At 39.0% G+C, this 20,650-nt stretch overlaps 1 protein-coding gene across 1 annotated transcript in view; it reads left to right on the top strand.

Moving 5' to 3' along the window:
* Positions 1–20,650, top strand: part of ppm1lb (protein phosphatase, Mg2+/Mn2+ dependent, 1Lb) — a 53,342-nt gene that overhangs the window by 20,418 nt on the left and 12,274 nt on the right. The window contains exon 2 of the mRNA XM_023291140.3: positions 15,015–15,231. Within this exon, the coding sequence (XP_023146908.1) occupies positions 15,015–15,231 (217 nt within the window). The remainder of the gene's footprint in view (positions 1–15,014; positions 15,232–20,650) is intronic.

The following is a 20,650-nucleotide window of genomic DNA, read 5'->3' as shown; positions in this document are numbered from 1 at the left end:
ACTCTTGTTTTTTGAAACTTTTTCCTGCTGTCTTTACATCTCAGATTCCTTCGCTATAGTTTGCGCTGTTTGTTCCAAGCAAACGGATGAAACAGCTCGGTGTGTGACGGTAAAATGTGAGATGAAACACTGTGAAACTTTTAGAAGACACTATAAAAGCAACAGCTTTGTTAGTGAGTGCTCTGTCAGATGACTAGACCAAACACACTGAACTTGGTAACTCAATTCAATTTAATTCAATTCAATTCATTGCCATCAATGAAAGTCATGTGACTGTAAACAGATAAAGTCACATATTTGTAAAGCCTGTCTTTAAACACGTGCTTTTACACTGAAAGAGTCATTGTCCACTGTGATTGATATTCCAGTTAATACTGGCTTATAAAAAAAACAATCTTCATCATGCATAATGCAGAGAAAGGGGAAACAAATCTTCAAAGTTACTTTAAAGTCTTCACAAGTTGCAGTGTTTACAGCTCCAAATCCTACCACAGCTCAGCAACAAAATACTTGTTAGAGAAACACCAAAACATTGGGCACTAATGACTGTAACTTGGGGACGTACCCACTTAATTTAATAATTCAGACTATTGAAGCCTCATTAACTTCAACTGAACTGAATAAAGACTGTGGATTTTGTCCCCATTACTTCCGTTGAAATTGGGTTTGGAAGATGGACATGAAAAAATATGAATCTGTCATTTAGATCTGATTCAAGTGGTCGGATTGGGATTTATTTTATGTATGATATTGCTTAAAATTTTTAGATACTGGTGGCAGTGTGGTTCTTAGTTTTCCGCACAGCTGCCAAAGGAATATTTCTCGAATTCAAATGTAAAACTTTTACAAGATCTTTTCTTTTCTAGTCTGGTTCCACACGTCTAAATCAGTACCCGCATCTTCAAAAACCTGGCTTCTTTTCTGAAGTGAAACAGGGGTTTTTTAAACAAATTATTTCAGTCATTCCTCATAAAATTAACTATATCTGAACTATATCTGAGAGTTCCCACGTAAACCCCTTAGAATCGGCTGATTCCTATGCTCAATACCCCATACTATATTTAATGAATAAAATATATAATATTTGCCAAGTTACATCCTCTCAAAGTACATTAGGGAGGGTTGAATTTTTGTACCTTTTAATTTGTGTTACTTTTTCCAACGTTTTTAATCCCACTGCAGGAGATAGCCACATTTTCCGCGATGAAAAACAAATTTGAGGTATGTTAAAAACTATAACTACATATCGATTTTATGTCCATTCCATATCGTCTCAGAAAGTTGTTTCAACTCACAGAAAGAATCATGGCTAAAAGATGATCCTGGTATCAAAATGTAGGTTAAAAAATGACCTTTTAAATGCTATAACTTACTCTGATCAAAAACCTTTCCCACATTGTGGTGTGGCTCTTGAAAGATCACCCAATACTTAGGCTTTCTCCATTAAATTATCCTGAAACAGATCCAGCATATCAGTGGTTGCTTCTATTACTCTGTCAAACGCGTTAGGCTAGTTGCAGTTTTGCCACTGAAACTGTGTTACATCCCATGATGCTCAAAGTTGGTTATAGAAAAAAAAAATCATGCTTAACAGTAAGATTTTGGCTTTAGATTGTGTCACCTGCAGCGGGTGTAAAATTGATTTCTTGCAGTTTTTAACACAGCTCAAATGTGTTTTTTATGGGTTTCTATCTCCTGTATGTATGAAAGTATGCTGGAAAAAGAACGTGAATTAAAAAGTGAAGTTTGTACTCATCCCTATGTACTACAAGCAAGGGTCTGTAACTTTTAGGATGAAGATAAAATCTTGCATGGCTTCATTATATATAAAATTAGTGGACATTAAAAAGTCCAGTTGATTCTGAAGGGGTCAGGTGGGATTCCATGGAACGTCCCTTCAGTCTGGTTGTATTTCTAATTGTGAAATGTAATTGTGAAAGTCATGATTAAATATTAACAATTACCAATGCTATTGTCATGATTCAGTATCTATATGCAGAGATAAGAGGTGTGAGAAATGAATTGTGCACCACAGACTGTTAAATTGACTTACTGCCTCATAAACTTGAACCTCTCAGCTCAAATTAAGATCAAACAAATGCCCCTAAACACAAGTTTGTTTATTTGTAGAGGACTTGGTTTTAAAAGATCTTTGCAAATTCAATTTAAACTCAATGCATGTCAGTAAACACTAAAAAATAACAAAAATAAAGTCAATAACAGCAAAAAACAGACAACTAGAAAAACAAGAGGACGCCTTTTTACCCCTGCATGTAGAGAGCATTGCTGCTTATTAGTGTGATATAAGTAAACTCCCCAGGGTTTTTTTTTCCTTTACCGCAAAGCGAAAGGGAAAATGAAGACAAGTAAATGTCAGCATTATACTCCACACACAGAAATCGTGCCGAAGTGTGTATATAAATAGACCAGAGGTAGGTGTTGGGGTCTGAAGGACAAATGCAATTCTAATAGATGCCAAAGGACAAGCCTATGGAGATACCAGGCATCTATATTTGATTAGTGTCTCATTCCTTCTCTTCTCTTCTCTTCTCTTCTCTTCTCTTCTCTTCTCTTCTCTTCTCTTCTCTTCTCTTCTCCTCTCCTCTCCTCTCCTCTCCTCTCCTCTCCTCTCCTCTCCTCTCCTCTCCTCTCCTCTCCTCTCCTCTCTTCTCTTCTCTTCTCTTCTCTTCTCTTCTCTTCTCTTCTCTTCTCTTCTCTTCTCTTCTCTTCTCTTCTCTTCTCTTCTCTTCTCTTCTCTTCTCCTCTCTTCTCCTCTCTTCTCCTCTCCTCCATACTCAGCCTTGAGCATTTTATATATATACAGTATAAATACATATAAATGTACTTCACAAACTTTCAGTTACTAACAGTGCTGACTCTGTCCTCAGCAAAGACATCTGTGAGTGGATGGATATATGAGAAGTGCTTAGCCAAACCCTCTGGGTCCTGAGCAGAAACAGTCATCGTTCTGGCCTTACAGCTGTTCATTTAGGAAAGTTGCAAATTTGCAATAATTTAGTCTGCTTCCTGTCATAATTCTACTTAATAAGCATTAGACTAAAGAGCCTTTGCTGTGATTTGGCCTTATTAAGACCTTGTCAATTTGCTGATGCTTTAACATTTACATTAATGTGACTCGATATCAATACTGACCAGAATGTCTCCTTTTGTCATTGTATTCAGTGTGTTATTAGTACTGCTTTTAACTGTTGCAGCTAACAGTTATGTTCATTGTTAATTATTCTGATTTCCTTTTAATAATCAAATATTTATTAAGCACATTATCTTTAAATTGCTAGTTTTGTCCAACACCATCATATCTGAGAGGTTTGCATAAAACCACAAATTAATCTGAGATTGTTTTCTCAGTTAGGTTAGAGTATTTTGTAAAAGGCTATCAGAATTACCAAAAGCCCAAGTTGATATCACTATGATGATTGTGTTGTCCATCCATACAAAAACCAACAAATCGGAACTGACAAACATTTTGCTTGATAACTGATTTGTTAAATGTTTTTTGGTCATGAAATCATTGATTACTCGATTGTTTATTTCAACAGTAATACACTACTGATAATAATTTCATAAAATAATGTTCCCTCTGAACCCAAAGCTGCTTCTGAATATTTTGTTTGCTCCTGTCTCATTTATATTTACTGTGGGCTCATTTTTTTGCTGCAATAAAAAAGTCCTCTATGAAAACAGCACAAGGATGCCTAGAAATACAGGGGACTGAGAAATGTCTTTTGTGCAGCATGGCACATTTATAGCACAGTAAATCATACAAACAAAAAAACTGTTGAATTTCTGTGATTTCTTTTTTTTAAAATTTATTTTTACAAAAATTGAAAAATCACGGAATCAATATTCCAACTGCACATAGGAGTTACTGAGAACAATGTGGACTCCACATATTAACAATATTTTACTATTTAAAATTTGGAATTTATTTCCAAACTGCCTACAATTCAGGCTAGTACAGCCAGAAGGTCTGAATTTTTGTCGTGTGATTAGTGATCACGGTTGCACCGAGGAGCATATGATTTTTTTCCTTTTTATAGAATCTGGTTAGAGGAAATGGTTTGTATTTGGCATTAAAAAAGAAACCTATAGAATACAGTGATTTTAATGTAATTATCTAAATTTTAAGCTTAGATTTGCAGCATTTTCTTCATAAAAGGCTTGTCACAGATGTGTAATTCTGTCAGACCACTGGAAAGTGGAAAATCTGATGATACTTTGGGTTTTTACAATTTATGACTTTAATAAATGATGTAATTTTTAAAGACAGCATGCCTCTGAAACCCACTGGAGAGTTTTAGGGTTCATAGGGTTAATCTGCTGATTATTTTGAGGTTTGATCTGCTCCATCTTTGCTTCTTTTGTCCAGCTGTAAAACAAACAATACTGATTGTACTATACTTGAGATCCTTAAAAGTGCTTTAACATCTTCTAGCTTGAGACTGATGAAAGTGTGTCCAGCTCTCCTAATATGCCATCCATTGATCACTGATGTGCCATCATGTTATAGATATGCAAAGTGTATTGATTTGAATTGAAACATGGCAGTTGATGGTCTAAGCAGCTGTGTACTTGTTTTCTGGCAACTAATTAATTAATCTACTAATAATTTTAGCTCTGCAATGATCAATGAACTAGCGTCACGTAACATAATCCTGATGCAGTTCTATTAGTAAGACAGATAAGACTATCATTGTTGGCATATAATGCCTGAACTTGCACTAAGCTATCAATAAGGCATTTTGCCTGCCTTAAAGACAGAAATTCGTCTGTGCAGCAGAAATGGTGACCCTGCAACTTGGTGACATTGCTCCATTTATTTCTGCAGCTTTCTCTTTTCGGCTAATATGATCAGAGTGTAGTTTCCTAAACAAACCTGAAACAATCCGTGAGAAGTCTCTGTCGCTTAGTAATGTAGAAAGAATGTGTAATATTTATTCAGAGTTGTCCGTTGTTTTCTTGCAGCAGTAGTAAAAGCGTGGGATTGTGTGTGGTTGTTGCTTGCTGTTGATAATAATAGACCTGCTGCAGGTGGAGGATGAGAGAAGTAGCCACAGCACAGTCGGTGTTGCTTTCTCACGGTAATGTAAGTATACCCCCCTCACCTAATCATGGCTGAGTTGCTGCTGAAAACATCTTTCTTTGCTTTAAGGAAATGAGCTACCCATCCAGTAATGTCTGCTTTTCATAAAACATCACTTCAGTGCTATTTGTGGTCGGTCATGGCCTCCTCTAGTTATATGCTTCTGTTGAATGTTGAATGAAAAAACTCACACACACACAAAAGTCATTATTCTGTGCAATGCAGCCGTATGACAAACGCATAAGAATTAGGTCCCAAGTGTTGGCAAGCACAACCAGTGTGTTTGTGTGTTTTTAATCAGTCCCACACCTCCAAGAAATTTGGAAGCACATCTGAGCTGGAAGTGATCCTCTATGCTCATTCGTTCTCTCTCCATCACCCCTCCTCTCTCTTTCTGTTCATTTTCCTCACCTGAATGCACATCTAAAATGGTTTTATCACCTCTGCTCTCTTCCTCTCACCTCCTCATTTCATTTTTTTTTTTAACTTTCATCACTCTCACTCCTTTCTCACTCTGTGGTGTTTATGGCCCATGCTGATTTATGCCGGTTGGAGTTATTCTAATTGCCACCCCTCTGCTCAGTGAGACAAGCATGTGATGTGTGGAGCACCCAGGTCAAAAGTAATAACTGTTTCTATGTGTCTTTCTGTGACACATACAAGCATCAGTATCGGCACCTCATGCACATAGCACGAAGCTATGCCTTTGTAATACCGTCTCTTAGCATGCAGATCCATGCTGAGTATTACCCAAGAAATTACAGGGCTATAAAGCTTAATGGCTGGCGTTACATTTCATTGGTGCCACATTTACACTGTGGCAGCTGTTGGTGTGTTTGTGCAATGTTTCGCATGTGTTGTTGCATGTATGTTGAAGAACGCAGCAAGCTGCAAGTCTGACTCTTATTTACGGCCATGCTGGAGATGTGTGAGCATCAGCCCCTCTGCACTTATCGACTCAACATTTCCAATGATCTTTATTCGTTTGCTGTAGCACTGTCTGCAGTGTTCCCGCTGGTATCTGGTGAATGTAGGAGGAAAACAATGTTACTCACGCAAAAAAGCTGATGCACTGGTCAGATATTATTGACTGAGTTTGCCATTGTGATTTTGTGTCAGCCGATAAATAATAAAAAGTTTCAATTAAGCTATACCAAAGATATGTTTGCAGTCATTTAGAGAAAGCATTGTCCTTCAATGATCCAGCCATTGTCTGTCACGTTTTTCCTATCTAGCTAGGTCATTCATTCTGCAGCACAGCAGGAGAGTGGTATGTGGACGGGGGAGAGGTGGCAGACAATAAGACGAGAGATACAGAAGATAAAGTAAAAATAAGGTTCTCAACTGGATTCAAACGAGGTTCTTCTCTAATCTGTTGATCTGTTGATTAACTTGCCTTTTTTCCAGGCAGTTGCCAGTCAATCAGACTGTCTTCAGTGATAAGGCACATTCTGTACAGGTTTCTGGAATTCCAAGTGCTGTCCAAATGACTAGCGAGCTTCTAATAACACAGTTTAAACATAAACGGTAAAATAAGTTCAATTGTAAAGACAGTATGAATTCCAAGACAGTGGTGGAGAGTGAACGAGCAATGGCTATAAACATTCTATCTTTTCAATATAACACTTCGAGGCATTGTAAAATTGATGTCTGAAATTGCTCTGTTATTAAATCAGCTGAATGCCAGATTTTATAAATACTTTGTTTCCTTGACAACTAAGCTAGCAAGTAAGCACCGTTGAAGACCTTGAGATGTAGTTGAAATCTGTGGAAAAAGCTAGTGAGTGGACCAGAGTGTTGCTGTTTTTCAGATGGTTAGGTATAGTTTATTTCCAAAGTGTAAAGGTCTCATATTGTGTACCACTTTAGCAAATTAATGACAGTCTCACATGTCCCCTCAATGTCTTTCAATTTTCCTGCATAAATTACTGTAATAGTCATTTTACCATGACTGTATAACACCTGGCTTTATCCCTGTTTCAATGTCTGTAGCTTTAAATTCAGCTGTCCATGCCACTTTTATGAAGAAGACTCTCTCTGCATGGAGCCAAACAGCTGACTGCTCAGTAACCAACACAGACATGAAGGAGACCCGGACTTTCCATCAGTGCTAACTTTCTCTCTAAACAATTATTTCATATAGAAACAACACAGAATTTGCAGCACTGTGTGTATAGTGAGGTTGTCAGACAATGTTACGGTTATAAAATCAGTAGTTTTGTGGGGCAGAGGAGTGGCTTGAAAATGGTTCTGAAATGGTTGCTGGATAACATGTCTTAATGGGCTGCTGCTGTCCATGTCAGATTCAGGAAGAAGACTCTCTCAGCATCTATGATTGACAGCGTCAAGCAACACAGCAGACTAAGATCTGAATGAGTGTGTGAGACCAGGACAATACTGGTACCATAGATGCATAAAAAATGTCCTACTTTGTCCATATGTTGATCACAAAAAACTTTTGGGATCCTTAACAAACAGTAAAGTTAACAAAATGAATATCAGCTATATCTGATTTTTAAAACCTCTCAAATATCAATGTCAGTATCATCAGCAAATATCCTATATCGCTCCGGCTGTAAGACAAGCAGTAGCAATCCGTGTATGCTTCAGCAGTTATATGAATCATGTCCTGGCATCACAGAGTCTCAGAAATGATGCTGAGTTTCCTTTGTACAAACTAAACATCAGTCTATTTTTGAGTCTGTCATGCTACCTCTTACTACCAGGTTAGGCTATTGGAAGCTATAGATCAACCGGACGGCCTCCTTCTAATAGACTGTTTAGGTTTATTATGAGTTTTCACGTCCTCCAATGGGCCTGACTGTCACAGGAAGGACACACAGGGAGATCTCACTACAAGATGTGTGTGTTGCGAGCGGAGAGGCAGACTGATGACTCTGAGTAAATTCGCTTCCTGAATGCGAATCACCTTCATAATAGTTCCCTTCATTTTATGAGCAAGATCAGTCTGTGTTTGTGTGACTGAGTGTGTACCTGTCAGTGTGTGTGTGTTTAGAGTGGTAGATTCGGAGTTGCTGGACGGTCACCTTTGCAGTAAAACCTACTTTACTGGAAGTGAGATGAGCCAACAACCTGCAGTCTGTTGTCCTCAGGAGCAGGTCTTTGTGTATTGCTGCAAGTTTTTAGGGAACTCGCAGTGAGGTGGCACAGATGTTTGGCCAATCAGAGCCTTTGGCAGGTGTAACCATGGCTACCAGATGTTCTTATCATACCAGTCTTACACTTCTCATTCTCTCACAGTGAGAGAGAAAAGAGCTGAGGCTGACTGTGTTCAGCCAAGAGGCAGTATTTCATGTAGATCTCTCTCTTTCTCTCTCTGAAGGCTGAAGGCACTGAAGCATTTCCTGCCACTTTTAATGAACTTCTATTCAACTTTCCAGTCCTCATCCACTTTTATAGCTCTGCCTTTTGCCTCTGAAATCCTCATTCACTTTACAGAAGCCATTTCTGTCCTCTTTACACTGTCAGCCATGCAGCACGCTGTTGGCCATTACATATACCCTCTGAGACTGGTATTTGAATATGAATGTTGCTCTGAGTGGTTTATTTTTGAATCATTCTTGTGCTCAAGTTGTGTTTATGTAGATGTGTATGAGCTTTGTCGGTCTCTAAAGGAGATTTGAAGTTCGCAGCACCATCCATCGCCTGCTCCAGACTTTCATCACTCTGTCTCTCCCTCCCTGAGCCCATCTGTGCTCAGAATGTTTGTTGTGGTTTTGGGTAAGATTTAATGGCTGGAAGAGTGAAATAGTTTTGGGATGCCGGGGTAAAACTGTGCACAAGGGGGTGTTTTCAAGGCCACACAAACACTTCCATTCTGGCTCCAGGCTCACACTGCACTGGAAGCAAGTTAGTGAGTTACTCAATTTTATACTCAAATTTAAAATACTTTTGCTCTTTATTACTTACTGATTCGTTCACTTTGTCTAAGCTAATTCTAAGCTAACATGAAAACTGTTAAAGTCATTTGCAAAAAAAAAAAAAAAAAATCTTTAAGCGCCGGCTGCTTTTTTCTACATCAACCACATCTCATGGTGTTCAACAGTAGATGGAGTTTCCTCAAGCTTTAAGGTAAAACAAGTGAAATGGATCTACAAATTGGTTTCTAGTAGAGTTGCGTGAGATGACTTTAGAGTTGTCTTAAATGTGAAGCACATGCAGACTCTATCTATTGAAGAAATGCAATGTGGTGGAAACTTCTGGAGATAACCACTGAGTTTTATGGTTGTTTTGATTGTTATGGGATTATTTTTTTTGGAAAGCTATTTCCGAGGTGAAAACTGAATTTACCGCCTCATTTGAGAAGTTTATGTTTTAAAGTGCAGAAAGAAGTAGACTTATAAGTGGTAGTTACAAAACATTATTACCACAAGGTAGCTGTTCAAGGTTGTCCTCAAGTTTTTCTAGTTGTCATGGAGTATAAATGGTCAAATTAGCATTTTTCCAAGCACTTACATTAACTGATTTCCAACACACTCTGAAATGAATCTTGGGGTGAAATTAGTGTCAAGAATTAACTTTAACTCTCAACCTTTAAAATAATGAGTGCCTTATATGTGTGCTTGAGTGTTAATGTGTATCTAACCCCATGCTGTTCACATTCCTCTTATGTACAAATGAGAGGGAATCTATTTATGCGACAGTGACAACGTTGTACCAAGCTGACACACACACAAACACACACCCTCTCCCACTTCCAACCTGTATTTGGCAAAGCCTTGACACATACAAAGCTCAGGTGTGAGATAATGAAATTAGGACTTCATGCTCATGTTCTGCAAGGCCCTGTGGACACACTGAGCTCTGCAATGTCATCCGGAGGAGAAACATGCTACACCTCAGTGGACACATGTGTTCCAACACAGCAGCAGCCCTCTTTCCTCCCTTTGAATTTTTTTCTTGTTGTTAATTTACGGTAAACAAAAATTGAACATTAAGTACACAAACATTTCATTGCTTGTTATACTGGGTTTGGAAATTGCCTCACTCTCACAGCCTCGTCTGTGATTGATTTTTTAATTGTAATTTAAATCTTGCAGATTGAAAAATAAAACAACCAACGGAGATATTGTGAAATGCTGTGTCTCCAGACTTCTTAGTATCCGCTGCTTTCTCTGTATTCCATGGCTTTGATGGGTTTTCTGTCACTTATCTCAGGCTCTGTCTTTAAGCTGGAGTCTCTCTTTTTCTTTAATGATGTGCTTGAGTGATGCTAATGAATGGTTCTTACACCACTCCCCAGTTTCACCCCCTCCATTCCCTTTCTTCCTCTTCTCTCCATCTGCATGCTTGATCTGTCAGAGAAAGAGATTTTTCTACTTCAGTTATGAAACTCCCTCAGGGTGATTCTAAAGGAAAACTCGGATGACTTTCCTCATTTCTGCTGGCCTCGCGTTTTGATGGATGGAAGTGTTTAGAAGGCCCGACTATTTCTGGTGGACTGTGCATCTGAGTGGCTCACAGTTAGTAGTCAGGAGGGAGTGTTTGGGTAACAGGGTGGATGATGCAAAGTGTGTAGGTGGTCCTGTTGAGATAGGAGGTTGTGTGTGTGGTTGTGTGTGCTTACTGTACACATACATTTTTGTACATGCATGTGTGGTGCAAGTGAAGTCTGGTGTGAAGGGGAGCGCAATGTGATGCTCTGCACCGCCATGACTGATTGCTCCGGAGCTAAATCTCCTGTGCTGAGACTGGCAGTCATAATAATAATTTTCTCCAATGCAAAACTGTATTTTTATATAATAAGATGTTAAATTGTTTCTCTCAAATTGCTTTATGTAATTCAAATTGAACACTTATAGGTTTTAGAGTCAGTCAGATAAAAACAACAATTTGTAGACTTGTGAAAAAATTCTTATACTAATCAACTGATTGATTTGAAAAATAAATTAAACATTACTGATAATGAAAATAAATGTTTAATTGCTGTCCTGTTTTCACTAGCTCATATTTTGTTTTTAACAGTGATTTAAATAACTTTGAGTATAGTGCAAAAACTAGAGACTCTTTAGCTGGTGAGTTTTGTTTATCACCCAACACCATGGTGTGGTTGGAGAATCGGTGCTGTTTTATTGACAAAGGGTCGTCACCCTAAATATTAATATTATTGAATATGATGTGAAATCAGTCAGTGGCATTACTTTTGAAGGGTTCCTAGCTTTTCTTTTACTGGCAAAAACTTTTGCATACTGCTGTATGTATAATATGAATTTATGTGTAGTGACAAACCCACAGATACTTCAAAGACTCTACTGCATTTCCCTTCAGCTCTACATAGCTTTTTCAGCTCACCGCATTGTTTTATGCTCTTTACATTTTGGCTGATTTCTTACTGCTGTCTAAGCATTGTTTTAATTTTGGCAGAATGCCTTCAGTTTGACAGGTGAAAGCCTAAACGGAGATGGGAAAAGGCAGAGAGAGAGAGCGAGAGAGAGAGAGAGAGTAAGACATGGAGCAAAGATCTTGTGGCCAGGAATCAAAATGTGAATGTTGCAGTTATGTGGTATACAACAAAACCATGAGGCCACCAGATATCCATAAATGTTGCTTAAGCCTTCAGCAAAGAGCTATTTTCGGTGAGAAAGCTCCAAACTTGTAGCCCAAACTCTAGACGGACAAAGTTACAAACTGACTGGTGAACACTGAAAGTAAAAGGGGAATAAATATTGAAACATTTGACTCGCAGTCATCAAACCCAATAGCTTCAATTTTATTACGCCAGTTGTCACTTTTTGGGGCCACTTCAGTGTAATTGTAATGCATAAAGATACACCGAAGGAAATACGTTTGTGTACACAGGTGGATTTGGTTTATTGTACATCAGTGTGAAATTGTCCTTTTATGTGTGTTCATTGTTGTGAAGATAGGAAATAAAAATAGGATGTGCATACCTTGATAAAGGCTGAAGTGGTTAAATTCAAATTAAGGTGGTTAAAGTTGAATTAAACCTTTGTTCTGGTGGTCTTCATTAAAATATTAAAGTAATTATTTAAAGACATGCCCTGGACATCTCCTCCATCTTCCCCATAAAAAACTGAAAACTGTTTTGAATATTCTGCACTATATCTGCCATGCCACTTTATCTCATGGTCATGTTTACATTACATTCAGTTCTGCACTTTTTTTTGCTTAGTTCTAGTTCTGCTTTACCTGATTTTTGCTATTTAGTTCTTAATTTACTTAGTTTTTGCCTTTTTAAATCTCATTTTGTACATTATATTTCTAAATTTATATTTTTTATCCCAAAAGCTTGTGTTTATTTAATGTCTACTGTTGCACAAAGAGAGAGTAACGTAATTTACTTTGACTGTGACTTGTGTATAACAGTTGGTCACAACAGCAAATATGGAAGTGCATCAGCATGGGTGTAAATGATGCACAATTTAAAATAATCCTGTCGTGTTGTGGATTGTTTGTTTTTTTTCATTCATTTTTTTCTTTCATTTTCCACACAACCAGATAAACTCTTTTTCATCACCTGCCCACCAAACTTTTAGTTGAAACACTTTATTTTCTTTATTGCTAAGAGAGTGTTTTAGTTCTTGACCCTTCTGTCTCTCTTTCAGCTTGGATAAGTTTCCTCCAGGTAGTTCCTGTTTACCCCTTATATTGTGCATTCCTTCATTGTGCTCTTATTCCGTTCACTATCCTTGATCCCAGTCTTGATCCCTCTCTCACATTCTTCATCCTCACCCATCCCTGCTATCTCTCCGCTCATCCGCCCTTTCCTCCTTTCATCCTCTAAGCTGGTGTTGGATGTGCCAGGCTGGTTAGCCAGCAGGTCAGATGATCAGATAGTCAAGATCTGGCTTCTCCTTCCCATTGACTGGTAGATGCATGTGCATGTGCAGTCAAATACTTCGAAGGAATGTAGCCAGAGAAAGGTTTTGTGACCCGAGTGCTTTGTTAGGGATTGGAAGCCACACAATTGAACCGCTTGGTAATTGGCACAGTAAAACTCAAGAAGACAAAAGACTTCCTGTTCTACTGATGACCTTTAAACCCGGTTTGTGACTCCTGCTCGCTGCATGGTAACCGAAGGATGAAAGTATGTCAGCAGTGATTGTTTTCAGACAAGAAGGAGGACAAAGACGGAAAGGGATGAAGAAAAGATCGTTGGTGATTGTGGAGTGAACGTTACCATGGGACTGTGGGAAATTGAAAATGAGAGACAGAAAGATGGACTCATACACATCCACAAGTGAAGAACACTGGGAGTGTTTGGGTTTCATTGGAAAAGATAGGGAGGAGATTGACAAAGCTTGCAGAGGAAAGCTTCAACAATGCAGACAAGATAGAACAAGAGAGGAGTTAGATGAATTGTTTTCATGCGTAGAGAAAAAGGCAGGGTTATTTGAGTCCTTGAAAGCAATTTCCCAGAGCAGAATGAGATATAGATGGAGAGTCAGAAAGAGAGGGAGGTATAGATAGGAGCGGGAGAGCTAAATGGGGACAGTGTATGAGCACTTTAGACATCAGGTTCATCTGTGGATCTTTGTCATATGACCTCAAATCTTTATATTCAGTAGCCAGGAAATTGCAAACTTTTTCACCCTTGTGGCCTCTATATTTAGTGGTTTTCAACCCCTTGCTTTTGCTTTGTTCCTAGGTGTCAGACTTTCTGCAAGTGAAATCCATGTGTGAAATATGAGCTTTATGAATCTGGGATGATGCACGTCAGTGTCATGTCAGCAGTATATTATCTGACGTTTGTGCTTTATGACCTTCGGCTAACTAGTCTTCCCCAAGCCCTGAGCCTGGGAAGGTCGGCATTATTTGCTCTGAACCAGCACTGGGAATGTGTGAAAACAGGGTTAGTTGGTGTTATCTGTAGAGCAAAATAGGCAGAGGTAAGGATACAGTTTCTCTAGCTCAGCTCTATCCCACAGCGGGAGCTTGTTTGATTGGCGATGCACTTTCTCTTTCTTTATCTCTGCTTATCTGTGATTTATTTGATACAGCAAGGCAGAAAGGACAAGCAGGTTATTGCTACTGCAGCCCGGTGTTTATGCTGCTTGCCAAAGACACTGTGTGGATGTGTACAGTTATATAAAAGTAGATTGGAGCTATACTGCAATATTCTGTGTCAAAAATATATGAAAAGCTTTTAAGACATTTTAGAAAATAAGCCTTTCCACTCTCTTGCTGCTAGCTGCCTACATGACAACCTCAAGGCGATGACAAGATTTCAGATTTCAGAGTTATTGGCCCAGACGAGAAGTAATCCCAGCACATATCACCTCACCGGATCACAACATGTCATTTCTACATCCTGGGTTTTGCAAGATTTACAGAAATGTTATAAAATGATAATTTGTCAGATTTAAAGGTGCCGGCTGACAGATTTTTGTTTAATTTTACAAAGAGCCCAGCTGCTCTTTCTCCCCTTGCTTCCAGTGTTGAAGCTAAGCAAACACTGTGCTTATCTAACTTGAAGAATATGAATGAATGTATTGCCTAAAATGTCAAAATGTTTGTTTAAAGGTCTGCATTCTTGTTGCCTCAGATTTTTTGTACTTTATTTAAATGTATTTATAATGTCTAAAAAATGTGAACATACCTGTTAAAATTCCCTTAAAAACAGAGAATACAGAAAATCATCTTAACTGAGGCAGCAGAATTGACAATGGTTGGAATTCTTACTCAGAAATGACTGATCAGTTCAGCTCTTTTCATCACACCTCGGATGTTGCATCTTTTCAAAAATGGTGAAACAAACATACGATTAATGTCACTGCTTGAAGGTTGTCAGTTTAAAGAAACCCTGTCAAACATCTTTAATGTGTCCAAATACATCGTGTTACACCTCTGCTCGTGTTTTTTAACCAAGCTGATTTCTATCTGCAGCCATCTAATTCTTCTTCTGTCTCCCTCTGCTCTCCATTATCAGGCTGCTGCTGACTTTGCTAAGGCCCACCTGCCAGAGGCTCTGCGCCAGCAGCTGCTGACCTATGAACGGGAGAAAGAGCGAGACAGAGAAAAAGACAAAGAGAAAGACGAAAAAAAAGAAAGGGTTAGCCTCTCCTATCCGTCCATCCTTGAGCAGCAGATACTGACGTTGGACAGAGAAATGCTGGACAAGCTCTCTGCCACTTACAATGAAGCTGGTATGTATCTGTTAAGCAGCACAACCACTGGTAAAAAGCATGTACATACACCGGTCAGGCATAACATTATGACCACTGGCAGGTGAAGTGAATAACACTGATTATCTCTTCATCATGGCACCTGTTAGTGGGCAGGATATATTCAAAAATGTTCAGCAACTGAACATTTTGTCCTCAAGTTGATGTGTTAGAAGCAGGAAAAATGGACAAGTGTAAGGCTTTGAGAGAGATTGAGAAGGGCCAGATTGTGATGACTAGACGACTGGGTCAGAGCATCTCTAAAACTGCAGCTCTTGTGGGGTGTTCCTGGTCTGCAGTTGTCAGTATCTATCAAAAGTGGTCCAAGGAAGGAGCAGTGGTGAACCGGTGACAGGGTCATGGGTGGTCTAGGCTCGTTGATGCATGTGGGGAGCGAAGGCTGTGCGATCTGATCCAACAGATGAGCTACTGTTGCTGAAAATGTTGAAGAAGTTAATGCTGGTTCTGAGAGAAAGGTGTCAGAATACACAGTGCTTCACATTTTGTTGCATCTGGGGCTGCGTAGCTGCTGACCAGTCAGGGTCCCATGCTGACCCCTGTGCACCGCCAAAAACGCCAACAATGGGCATGTAAGCATCAGAGCTGGACCACTGAGCAATGGTAGAAGGTGACCTGATCTGATGAATCACTTTTTTTTTTTTTTTTTTAAACATCACGTCGATGGCTGGCGGCATATACATCGCTTACCTGAGGAACACATGGCACCAGGATGCACTGTGGGAAGAAAGGAAGCCGGTGGAGCCAGAGTGATGCTTTGGACAATGTTCTGCTGGGAAATCTTGGTCCTACCATCCATGTGGATGTTACTTTGACATGTACCACCTACCTATGCATTGTTGCAAACCATGTACACCCTTTCATAGAAACAGTATTCCCTGATGGCTGTGGCGTCTTTCAGCAGAATAATGCACCGTGGCAACAAGCAAAAATGGTTCAGGAATGGTTTGAGGAGCACAACGAGTTTGAGGTGTTGACTTGGCCTCCAAATTCCCCAGATCTCAATCCAATCAAGCATCTGTGGGATGTGCTGGTCCGATCCATGGAGGCCCCACCTCACAACTTCCAGGATTTAAAGGATCTGCTGCTAACATCTTGGTGCCAGATACCACAGCACACCTTCAGGGGTCTAGTGGAGTCCAGGCCTCGATGGGTCAGAGCTGTTTTGGCAGCAGAAAGGGGAACCAACACAATATTAGGCAGGTGGTCATAATGTTATGCCTGATGGCTGTATTTGTACATTGCATTTTTTTTAATTCCACATTTGTTTATACTGCATATTTTGAGAACTTTTTGCATACCAGATATTTTTACAGCACATACACTGTATAATTTTGCATTGCATATTTTTTTTTTTAATTGCTTATTTTCACAATACATATTTTGAAACACTTATTACATACTGGATATCTTTACAGCTCATACACTGTATATTTTTAGATTGCATAATTTATGCACAGTTAATTTATTACACAGTATATTTTTACATTTCTTTTTAAAAAAACATTTTGTACACGTTTATTGCACAGTATATTTTTACATTTTTTATGTTTTTGTACACTATATATTTACATACTGTTTATTTCTGAAATTGCATCTCACAGGTTATTAGAATGTTTTAATGCTTCTGTCAATGGATTCTGTGTCTAAATGTTTTATGTTCAGTAGTAGATGTGCAGGCATGACTGCAATTGTAGCTTCTGTAACAATTTCCTGCAAAGAATCAAAAACTATACACACATCTATAATAACCTTCACACATTTAGTTCTGTTGAAATTATAACCAACAGTGTTTTTACAACAACCAGCAGCCACAATGTGGTGCAGTTAGTTGCATTTTACCCACAGAGGCAGACACATGCAGAAATATGTCTTTTGTCATTTGTTTGGTTTATTTGAATTTAGATCGAAGTAATTTGAATTTAGATCTAATTTGTTTGAATTTAATTATTTGTTGTTCTTCTTTTTTTAAAAGAAAATAAGATAATTTAAAGTGTCCAATTAGCCTAATTTGGTTTGTGTTTTTTCGTGTTGTGGGAGGAAAGCGGAGCATCCCAGGGAAAACCCACATCAATGTGAGGAGAACACAAAACTCCACACAGAAATCCCCTTCACCTATTTCAAATAAAGAAATTTAGTTCAGTTCAATTCAATTTTATCTATATAGCGCCAATTACAATTCAAATTGTTTCAAAATACATTAGAGAACCCATATGCCTGAACCCCCAGAGCAAGCGCTGAGGCGACAGTGGCAAGAAAAAACTCCCTTTTAAGGGGAAGAAACCTTGAGCAGAACCCGACTCATATGGGGGGACCCATCTGCTGCCGGCCGGCGGGTTGGGAGGGACAGAAGAGGTAGAGTAGGAGGGAGATGGACGGGAAAAGAGGGGGGTGGAGAACAAGGAACATATAACACACAATTAGATACATGTGTGATAAGAGTAACATAGATGATAAATACAATGTAGAAGCCAACTTTGAAACTGACTCATAGTTTACTGTTATGGTGTACGGCTATGGCCTTCAATATACTACATATGTAGCTGGTAGTAAGATTCAGCTCCTGAACCACCAGCAACAACACCTTTCCCATCTCAAAATTTATCCACTTTAAAAACCAATATTACCAAATTAAGTAATTTAACAAAGTTTAAAAACGTTGTTCAATTACTTAAATTTAAGATAAATTTGTATGTTTTTACACCAATTCCAATTTTCTGCTCTAGCTTTGTCTATCCAGATGCTAGATTGGGTCATCAGTTCACAATCATCTTAATGTGTACATACAGCATGTCAGCTTGAATGTGTGACCAAACTAGATGGTATAAAGACAGATCGAAGCCACAAGTGTTGATCATTAACAGAGACATGGTGAGAAGGCACCAGACTGTTTGCAGCAATGTTTTAAGATGTCCTCTATAATGCTGCACGCAAACTGTTATTTTCTACTGCGCTGTTTCTCTTGACATTGGTTGAATAGTGACTGTCAGCAGCCCAAGGCCTTGCTTATTCAGCTGTTTAAATACAAGTTGATCTTCACAAGGCTTGTAGTAATTATCTCTGGAGGGATGTTGGGAGAGAGGGCCAGTGCAAGAGAGAGAAAGAGAGTGATGGATGGATAGAGGTAGGAGAAGGGCCAGATGTGTGTCTGGAAGGGAGACATTTGCTGGTAAAAGCTATACAGTAGAGAGAAATGGGAGACCAGTGCGACAGGCAAAATGAAGGGAGAACAATAAATGATACGGGATGAGACAAAGGGTAAGGAGAACCAAGAAAGGGACAAACAGAGAGCGGCGCATTCAAAGGGTGAAGAGAATGAGAACCTGGATTCAAAGGGTGATGACAAAGCATGATCTGAATGCACCAAAACAACCTTGGGGGAGAGGAGAAAGAGGAGAACAAAATGTCCCACAGTAGAATTATACAGTGCAATGCAGGCACACAGGCTTCATTCATAAACATACACAACTTTCTGCAAGATTCACAGCATAAGAAATTAGAGGAGGCCAAGTCTGTGTGTTAACACTGGAGACCCAATCATTATTGGCTTATTGAACATGCAGGAGAGAGAGGTGAAATGTAGATTATAAGATGATTACATGGACTCACAGTGGAGACACTGCAACCTTAAGAATTCAGCGTTCCTGTGGGAAGTTCACTTTTCCTTCCACTGGCCTGATTAAACTAACTCTCTCAGTTGGGTAAGTAAACAGGAGAAATGGAGTTGCAGTGAAAAGGGTTTAATTTCCAGAGTAACTGATGATGGAGTTGTACAGCGCTGTCATCCCTGAAGGAAAACGTTGGTTTTAAACAGCCAGCTTCAAAGTTTTGGCTTTACCTACAGATGATAATGATGTTCTACTTATTAAGTTAATTGCAAAAAAGTTGAAATGTCAAATGGGACAAGAAAAACAGGCAATTGTGCAGGCTTTAACCAAACCCCCAGGTAAAAAAGTTTAATGGTAAAATTATTGCCAAATTGGTTGTTATAATTTTTTACTTTTTTCAAAATGTTAAATAAAATTATTACTCAAATTATTAATTCTAAACTTCATTCACGGTTTACGGACCAACCTCCATTGATAAATTGTGAACCAGCAGTACAAAATGCTTCTTGGAATTAAGCTAAAGATAAAAATGATTTTAAAGTTTTTTGGGAATCATCATTATGTCACAACATTTGCAGATCTCTGCAGTTACTTTTATGAGTTCACTGTCATCATAAGTAGCAGAAATAATGGTTGAAACTATTAAAAGCTCAAACCTAAATTTTAACACAAAGGAATTTCCCTCAAGAAATGAGACAAAGTTAGAAAGAATGTGGCAGCTTACAATTAGTTTGTAAGTCTGAACTTTGTGTAGCTTGAATAACAAGCTGCACAAACAGCTGACATGTGACTCGCATGTATGTTGGTGAGCGGGTTGCTGGTATGAAAGAGCCTTTGAGAAGGCCTCAGGAGAGCGATGGGTCATATGATACACTGAACTTAACCATCAGAGGAGAATTAAAATCTGCAGGCGACAGCTGATCATTACCTCTCAGAAAAGCATCACCTTTTGTTACACTCACCAGCTCTCAGTCTCTTCATCCTCTTCTAAACTTATCCTGCCTGCCCAGCTGCAGATAAGCATCAGCTTTCTGTTCTATGTTGCTCTCAAAACAGCCACCAAGTAAATCTCCCCTCCTGATCCCTCGGCCTTCTTCTGTTCTTAAGCTGCCAGACCTGTTGCATCCCGGCTTCAAACGCACTTTCCCCTCTCCGTATGTTTTTGTATACCTCTATATTTTTACCATCCTTTATTTGGATCGCACAGCAAGACAAGCTGACACCCAGCTTAATACAGTCAAGCCCCATTTCAAAGTAAAAGCTCCTGTGTCATCTAGTCCAAGCATTAGGCATTCAGGGATTGAATTTGCTGCACTATTGGTGCTGACTTTTCTTGTCAACTTCTCAGGAGGGGATCTGCGGATCAGTTAATTGTTTGCATTCTTGTCCCTGTATCTGTTTCAACAATCGCCTCGTTTAGGGTGCACACCTCCCTGCTTTCTTGAGCTGGCAGGGAAGGAAGAGTGAGAGAGAATAGAGACATACACTCTCAATTCAGCTTCCTGTCCCCAGGACAACAGCGTATCAGATTTATCCCCCTGTTTGTTCATCCCTCTGTTGTTTATCAGTGAACGTAAGCGCTTGAAAGAAAGATAAGGGAGATGGGACTTTGATGCAATGCCCAGGAGCTTAGAGTCTATTATGGAAACGGTCTCCTTAATGCGGTGTGGTATTCTGATTGTGCTAACCTTTATGTAGCCGTGTGACACGTTGGCTGACAATTGGCCGTGTCATCTTGCATAAAGGATTCTGTCTTATGAATTAAAGATCAGTTT

This window comes from Amphiprion ocellaris, chromosome 7 (assembly GCF_022539595.1).
Source record: "Amphiprion ocellaris isolate individual 3 ecotype Okinawa chromosome 7, ASM2253959v1, whole genome shotgun sequence".
NCBI classification, from domain to species: Eukaryota; Metazoa; Chordata; class Actinopteri; family Pomacentridae; genus Amphiprion; species Amphiprion ocellaris.
Note: the sequence above shows the minus strand (reverse complement) of the source record. Positions and strands in the feature narration are given on the sequence as shown.